This window comes from Beauveria bassiana (genome assembly GCF_000280675.1).
Source record: "Beauveria bassiana ARSEF 2860 unplaced genomic scaffold BBA_S00004, whole genome shotgun sequence".
NCBI lineage: Eukaryota > Fungi > Ascomycota > Sordariomycetes > Hypocreales > Cordycipitaceae > Beauveria > Beauveria bassiana.
The window spans coordinates 1,468,929-1,476,503 of record NW_007930839.1 but is presented as its reverse complement, the minus strand read 5'-3'; the positions used below and the strand labels follow the sequence as shown (position 1 = coordinate 1,476,503).

The following is a 7,575-nucleotide window of genomic DNA, read 5'->3' as shown; positions in this document are numbered from 1 at the left end:
CCAGCAGCACGGCAGCGTCTACTGGAACGCCGACGCCGAGCGGCTGCTCGCCGCGCTGGATCCGGACCGCGGGCCGCTCGCTGCGCAGCTCGAGCCAGCGCTCGCGCATCCATGGTCGCCCAACTGGCAGGATCAGAGCACGCAGGACGAGTGCGACGCGTTTGACGCGGCGCTGGGCGGCCGCGAGGAGCTGGCCAAGGTAACCGGCAGCGGCGCGCATCATGTAAGTGCCCCCCCCCCGGTGTACTACGAAGAAGAACAAGTAAATCGAACCGTGTTGACGGATTTATTTTCTTTAGCGATTCACGGGACCGCAGATTATGCGCCTCCGCCGTACTCACCCCCAAGTCTACGAAAACACGGCCCGCATCTCCCTCGTGTCCTCGTGGCTCGCGTCGGTGCTCCTCGGCCGCATCGCGCCGCTCGACGTCGGCGACGTCTGCGGCATGAATCTGTGGGACATGCCCAACCAGCGCTGGAACCCCGCGCTGCTCGCCCTCGCCGGCGGCGGCGCGGACGGGGCAGACGCGCTGCGCGCACGGCTCGGCGAGCCCTGCATGGACGGCGGGCAGGCGCTCGGCCCCATTGCCAGCTACTTTGCGGCGCGGTACGGCTTCGACCCGCGCTGCCAGGTGCTGCCGTTTACCGGCGACAACCCGGCGACGATTCTCGCGCTGCCGCTGCGGCCGGGCGACGCCATCGTGTCGCTCGGCACGTCGACCACGTTCCTTATGCACACCGAGACGTGCGCGCCTGACGGCGCCTACCACTTCTTCAATCACCCAACAACGCCGGGCCACTACATGTTTATGCTGTGCTACAAGAACGGCGGCCTGTCCCGGGAGCGCGTGCGCGATGCTCTGCCCAAACCAGACACCGCAGGCGACGGCGGCGGCGGCGGCGGCGGCGGCGGCGGCGACACCAGCTGGCAGGCGTTCGACAAGGCCGTCGTGGATACGCCACCGCTTGGTATCAGCGGCTCCGACGACGACGATAGCCGCCGCGCCAAGATGGGGCTCTACTTTGACCTCCGCGAGACAGTGCCCAATATCCGCCCCGGCACGTGGCGCTTCACCTGCAACGCCGCCGACGGGAGCGACCTTCGCGAGGAAAAGAACCCTAGGCCGGCATGGTCCGCAGCCACCGACGCCCGTATAATTGTCGAGTCGCAAGCGCTTTCGATGCGTCTGCGCTCACAAAAGCTCGTGCAGGCACCATCCGGCGACGAGCAGCAGCAGCGACAACTCCCCGCGCAGCCGCGCCGCATCTACCTCGTCGGGGGGGCTTCCCACAACGCGGCGATTGCGCAGACGCTGGGCAGCGTGCTCGGCGGCGTCGACGGCGTGTACAGGCTCGACGTGGGCGGCGACGCGTGCGCGCTGGGCGGCGCTTACAAGGCTGTGTGGGCGCTGCAACGTCGCGAGGGCGAGGCGTTTGACGAGCTGCTAGCGGGGCGCTGGAGGGAAGAGGGCGCGATTGCGCGCGTGGATCGAGGGTACAGAGAGGGGACGTATGAGAGGTACGGAAACGTGCTGGGCGCGTTTGAGGAGATGGAGCAGAGGCTGCTGGCGGAGGAGGAGAAACGATAAAAACAGGGGAGCATTCATTCACTTGAAGGAGAGCTCTTCGAAAATGATGGAGGCATTTATTGGTTTGCTTATATTAGTACTCGAGGTCTGGCATTTACCTCGTTCTTTCCAGTCTATCTAACGTATTTGCTCATAAATCGTCTATGAAAATCAGAGCGCAAAAGATCCTGCAGAAGTGGTCAGTAACAATGTAAACGAGCATGGCGAGAGGAATAAAACTCACATTGACAAACTCCTTCTTCTTGCCCTTGTCTTCCGTCCCGCGCGCCTGGTTCTTGAAAACGACGTCGTCGTCCCAGCGCCTCTTCATTGTAAAGTCTTGCTTGTTGAGTAGCGGGTTGCCCAGCGCAATGTTGCGTTCCCGTGCATCCTCTTCCTCTTTGATGCGCTCAAGTTCCTGGACGAGTTGCGTTAGTATTTCACTTCGGCCACACTTTCCGCCAAGCATCCGGCCAGCGTCCGCGTAGAGCTCACCTCTTGCTTCTTCTTTTCCTCGCGCTCCCTCCGCACTCGCTCCAACTCCCGCTGCAGCTCCGCATCCTCATCATCGCTGTCACTATCATCGCTATCGTCATCGTCTTCTGCTTCGTCGGAATCGTCCGCATCAATGTCTCTCGTCTCCTCTAGTATCCTCAACCTCCTCGCACGCGCATCTTCTTCACCGTCCGTACCAGCCTCATCACCCGCGGGATGCGGCCGCTTCGTGCCTGCACCGCCAGATGTCGCTGCCGTCTCGTGGCCGTCCTCTTCGATGGCGAGCGGCGCGCCGGTGCCCTTCTTCTTGGCGAAATGGGCCGCCTCGGCGGCGAGCAGCTCGGCGGCCAGATCGCGCGTGCCGTCGTACTCGTCTTCGTCGGCAGCGCCGCCCTGGCCCGCGCGGCGGTACTTGAGCTGCGTGTGTGCGGGGAGGAGGCGCTGGTGGTAGGCCGGGCCGCGAAGGGCTTCCTTGCCGACGGCCTGTCGTGGTGGTAAAGCGTTTAGTTTGGGCAAGTCAAATGGTTTGGGTGGGAAATTTCTTACCGGATCAAATGTAGGTCTATGCGCTGTAGTCATTATGTGTGTGTGTTATTACGCAAGTTTTTGAAAGATGGATGACTAGAAAGATGGAAAAGAGATGGCGATCGATGTCGCAGTTGCGTCGTCTAATGCGGTTAGACGCTGGCGTGCCAAACAGGCAAAACCGCACTCACCGCCCGGCAGAATCTGCTTCTTTGCGTGCACCCATGTCAACCTCTCAACTTCTCTAGCATTTCAATTGGCAGAGTATTCCTGAAGAGGATTGTCTGAAAATTTAATAAATAAATGCAAAATGCCACGAGAAGTGGAGCCATCATTGAGCGAAAAGACATTCGTCACACAGGCACTAGCCGAGGGGCTGCGTCTGGATAATCGCACATTCGAACAATATAGGTCACTAAAGCTTACATTCGGCGATGAGTATGGCATTGCTGAAGTGCAACTCGGCAAGACAAAGTGAGTTCTCTCAAAGCACATCTCGCGCTTCACTCGAATCAATACTAATTTTTGTCAGGGTCCTGGCCAAAGTCTCAGCAGAAGTCACAGTCCCATTCTCAGACCGGCCGTTTGACGGCGTCTTTACCATTGCTTCCGAGCTCAGTCCCATGGCTGCACCGTCCTTTGAGGTGAATCGTCCGACAGAGACCGAAGTCATCCTGTCACGCCTCCTCGAAAAGACGATTCGCCGCTCCGGCGCGCTCGACACCGAGTCGCTGTGCCTCATCGCCGGCCAAAAGTGCTGGTCGGTGCGCGTCGACCTGCACGTGCTCGCCCACGAAGGCAATCTGCTCGACACCTCGTGTCTGGCCGTCGTCGCCGCGCTACGCCACTTTCGCAAGCCCGAGACGACCATGGAGGGCGGCGTGCTGACCGTCTACACGCCTGCTGAGCGCGTGCCCGTGCCGCTGAGCTGGCTGCACTCGCCATTCTGCGTCACGTTTAGCTTCTTTGGCGGCAACGGCGACGAGGAGGAGGAAAAGGTGCTGCTGGACACGACGTGGCTGGAGGAGCAGCTCCGGACGAGCAGCTGCACGTTTAGCATGAACAGGCACGGCGAGATTTGCCAAATCTCCAAGCTAGGCGGCGACGCGGTAGATGCGCCGCTGTTTGTGGCTTGCGCGCAGAGGGCGCTGGGAAAGACAAAGGAGTTTACGGATTTGGTGGATAGGGAATTGGCAGAGGACGCGAAGCGGAGGGACAAGGGCGGATTAATGGCGGAGCTGACGGCTGAAAATGAGAGATGATACTGACGAAAGCGCAAGAAAATGGAATGTCTAGATAGAAGACAGAGCTTCAGACGCCACGATTCATGGCATCTTTCTGATGGTCTCTCTGATAGAGGCAAGTAGCATTGCTTTTACTAGCTGCCGCGCCCTGGGAACTTGACAAAAGTCGCAACCGCGGTTGGACTCGTTAGAATTCAAGGGCTGCTGTTACTCACTGCTCTGCAGGTCTTTCGATCACTCTATTCAAGGATGCGCACATATACTCGCCATTACTTTAGGTTGAACAAGTGGCGCTGCGCAGCCAGCAACATGTACAGCAGCGCCTTCAGCAGAGCAGCTAGGCATCAATTAGGCTTGAAATGCCCAGATTGACTGTTATTTTCTCTTGCCATGTTTGTGTTCTTGCCCTTTTATTGTTCTCGTGTCGTGGTGATGCAATTAGATGCATCTCAAATTGTCATGTCACGCGAGGTTATCAGTCGCATGCAAGTTACTGCTTTGGCGGCCTCATACCCGCCACAGATCTTCTGCGGCATTGACTTAATCAGAGCGATAGTGTAATTCTTCTGACCAGATCAGCTGGCAGGTTGCGGAAGGAAGAGCCAGAGCCTTACACCACGTACGTTTCGCAAGTATAGGGCCATGACGGTATATCGTTAAGCCGTAGCCGGTGCAGATGGTCTTGGTCTCGGTGTTGGCAGCGCTCCTCTCTCTTCTTAGCTTGCGTCTACACAAACGAAAGAGGCTGAAAGATGCGTTCCGAACCAAGTGTGGAAGCTCAATTTGCAAGCCTGGCGGCGCTGGAAAGGTTATCGACCGCGGATTTCCCAGGCTCGACAGCGATATTCTTCCGAGTCCGCCCGGGCGTGTTACTGAAAGCTGCCGTTAAAATAGGCAAGGATCACGTCATCCACAAGCGACCGAGTGTTGTTAGCAAGTATATCATTGAGGAGCAAATTCTGCAAACGTTAGGTTCGCATCCGAGGATTGTTAGGTACTGTGAAAGTTCTGTGCCGTTGCTACATTTGTGCACATTTTCTCACACGACCGAAGCTTCTTAGGTCCTCATCCTAATGGTCTCCTCATGGCTGAAGCAAGCCACGGGAATCTCCAGTCTTATCTTCATGATCACGCTTCTTCGATGCCGCTTCGTCTTTGTCAGAAATGGTTTATTCAAGCCGTGTACTCCATCGCATATATTCATAGCCGAAGGGTCATACACTGTGACTTACGGCCAGATAACTTCCTTGTTCACGGTACTGGTCCTGATTCGCTTGACTTGTGGTTTTGTGACTTTGGTGGTTCTACATGAGAGGAGCTCGCGCTCTGCGCGGACAAGTTTCCAGATTCTGGTTTCTATGACCCGAAGCTACAGTGGGAGGAGATAACTTTCAAGGTTGATATATTTAGCCTCGGATCCGTACTGTATGCCATCGTCACAGGGCATTGGCCGTTTCGCGCAAGTACAGGATCTTTCTCCTCTGTGGAGGAGATAGAGGAGTACGAAGCAAGTGTAGACGCTTACTTTACAGACGGAAGATTCCCTAGTGTTGAGGGACTATTGGGAGGGGACATAATATTAGGTTGCTGGGATGGAACGTTCTCAAAGGCTTCAGAAATCGTGGCCGCCGTCCAGAAACTGGAGCTTTGACTGGCGAAATGTGTTGCATCAAATGTCGCGGTGAAAATGTCTAACACATTCAACAACAGTGATATTAGTGATCACTTACGATTTTGTTAGGGATTCTGGCAACCGTGTTGGCCGCACTTGGTACCGACCCTTTTGAACGCTCTCAGCATGACCTTGTGGCCGCCTTGATTTAGTCTTTACATGGCTCGCTTCAACATCCCAAGTGCAACAAAATATTCAGGACTTGCTAGCGTTTCGAGCCAAAAGTAGGCGAAAATTTGTTCCATGGCGTTTCATCATACAACTTGAGAGCGCGACAGAGAGCAGCACAAATGCGCGACAAAATGTAGGTAATACCAGTGACATAGATGATGACTTGATTGCATCAGCTGTAACTCATGGTCCTTTTTGGAAGTGGATCGGTTACAGCTGCCTCTCAGCCTCCTTGAGGCATGCTTACATGTGACGACTCGCACAGCGCGTGGCCTGACGCCGTTTCTTTTAGTTCCCCATGTATTATGATGACTGTTTGGGAGAGCTGGTCGAAGCGAGGGCTAACTTGGAGGCGAAGAATCCTAACAACGGTCGCACGACATTGATGCGATAGGCTGCTGACTTACGGAGAATTGGTTGGTCATGGATCATCTGCTCGTGCCTCTTGGGCACGGGTGCAGAATTAGAGAACAAAGATCACGACTATTGTGACTGCTTGAAGCAGATGCTTCGAGGTCGAGCTTGATATGCTGCGATCTGAAAATGTGTGTAGGCTTGTCAATCAAGAGGTAAGGACTGTCAATCTTGGCTGTTGACCCCATTTGTTGGTTGTTCCATCTTGCCATAAGGAATAGAGCGGAGGCATACCCAATGCATTGGAATGCCAATTCATTAGCACCTTGCGGTTGACGTTGTATGCTGTTCTATCTGATATCTACCAGAATATTCTACTTGAACCCAAACTCCGATGCGACGAGAGAAAAAAAAAAGGCAGGCTCGTAGCTCATGAGGAAAAGGACAAAGACAAGAAGAGTTTCCGACCCTGCTCAGCGCATAACGGGCGGTCTAGACTCTTTATTCCACTGCACCCTCGTGCGCAGCCAGTCGACGGCCTCGCGCACGCCCTCCCCCGTCAGAGCGCTCATGGCGAGGACGCGGGTATCGCGAATGCTGTCGCCCTTGTCGCCCTCCATGACCCTTTTGACAAGGCCCTCCTTGATTCGGATAGTCTCGACGCAGTCTTCGCGGTCCTGCTTGTTAGCGAGGACGAGTAAGGGCACGCCGTCGGCGTCAGAGTGCTGGAGGACGTCCTCGAGGACGCGGCGGCACTCATCGAGGCGGCCGCCGGTGCCGTCGTGCTCGAGGGTGCCGTCGCCTACGTCGGTCGAGTCGACTACGAAAACGATGGCGTGGCAGCTCGTGTAATAGCTTTCCCAGAGACGGCGCAGCGAGTGCTGGCCGCCAACGTCCCACACCTTGAGGTACATGTCGGGCAGCGTGAGCGTCGACACGTTTTGGCCGACGGTCGGTACCGTCTTGAGCTTGGGCGCGGGCGCGTCGGGCATATACATGGCCTTGACCTGCTCGTGGAACGTCGTCTTGCCGGCATTGTCGAGACCGAGGACGATGACGGAGTATTCTACACGGCCAGGTTAGGAGGGGGGCTCGTGCATGAAGGAGGACGGGGTGGTGGGAGGAGGCAAGTTACCTTCTTTGCTGGTCGCATAGAGATATAGGCCCTTGGCGAGGTGATACATGGCTGCTGGAGGGTAGCGCCCGTTGCGCCGGGGTACAGAGCCGTGTTGGTCCGGGAACTTGTGTAGTGTAGTGTTTGCTGGTGACTTTGGTGTTGCTGGTTGGTGGACAGCTTGGGTCGGAGTTGGTGGTGTTGGCGAAGCTGACCTGTCACCGTCAGAAACGGACTGTTGATGGTGGTGGGGCGCTCCGTGGAAGAGAAGTTGATTGAAGGACACTGGCGGCAATACCCGCAAGCTAATAGAGTAGTTGGGAAGCAAAAAGTATTTATTGAATTTCTAGACATTTGCTATTGGTATTGGAGTTTTAGCCATGAACTGATGATCCCGGTGTGTATCGTGATTGGCTTGATGTTGACCGCGAG

The 7,575-nt window shown here is 56.0% G+C and overlaps 4 protein-coding genes across 4 annotated transcripts in view; 2 read left to right on the top strand and 2 right to left on the bottom strand.

The window, feature by feature from the left end:
* The window catches only part of BBA_02252 (D-xylulose kinase), a gene marked incomplete at both ends in the record, with an annotated part of 2,042 nt that extends 453 nt beyond the window's left edge, over window positions 1-1,589 (top strand). The window contains 2 exons of the mRNA XM_008597349.1: window positions 8-223; window positions 300-1,589. Coding sequence (XP_008595571.1) covers window positions 8-223; window positions 300-1,589 — 1,506 coding nt within the window. The remainder of the gene's footprint in view (window positions 1-7; window positions 224-299) is intronic.
* Window positions 1,590-1,702: 113 nt separating this feature from the next.
* BBA_02251 (Cwf15/Cwc15 cell cycle control) lies at window positions 1,703-2,642 on the bottom strand (the record flags this gene model as incomplete). The annotated part of the gene is made up of 4 exons (XM_008597348.1): window positions 1,703-1,756; window positions 1,813-1,986; window positions 2,064-2,546; window positions 2,610-2,642. 4 exons carry the CDS (start codon window positions 2,640-2,642, stop codon window positions 1,703-1,705), a joined length of 744 nt encoding a protein of 247 aa, XP_008595570.1.
* A 256-nt stretch (window positions 2,643-2,898) lies between these two features.
* On the top strand, window positions 2,899-3,850 carry BBA_02250 (3' exoribonuclease family protein; the record flags this gene model as incomplete). Its single annotated transcript, XM_008597347.1, has 2 exons — window positions 2,899-3,062; window positions 3,121-3,850. The coding sequence occupies 2 exons, from the start codon at window positions 2,899-2,901 to the stop codon at window positions 3,848-3,850; spliced, it is 894 nt and encodes a 297-aa protein (XP_008595569.1).
* A 2,652-nt stretch (window positions 3,851-6,502) lies between these two features.
* Window positions 6,503-7,213, bottom strand: BBA_02249 (ADP-ribosylation factor family protein; the record flags this gene model as incomplete). Its single annotated transcript, XM_008597346.1, has 2 exons — window positions 6,503-7,095; window positions 7,165-7,213. 2 exons carry the CDS (start codon window positions 7,211-7,213, stop codon window positions 6,503-6,505), a joined length of 642 nt encoding a protein of 213 aa, XP_008595568.1.
* Window positions 7,214-7,575: the final 362 nt, after the last annotated feature.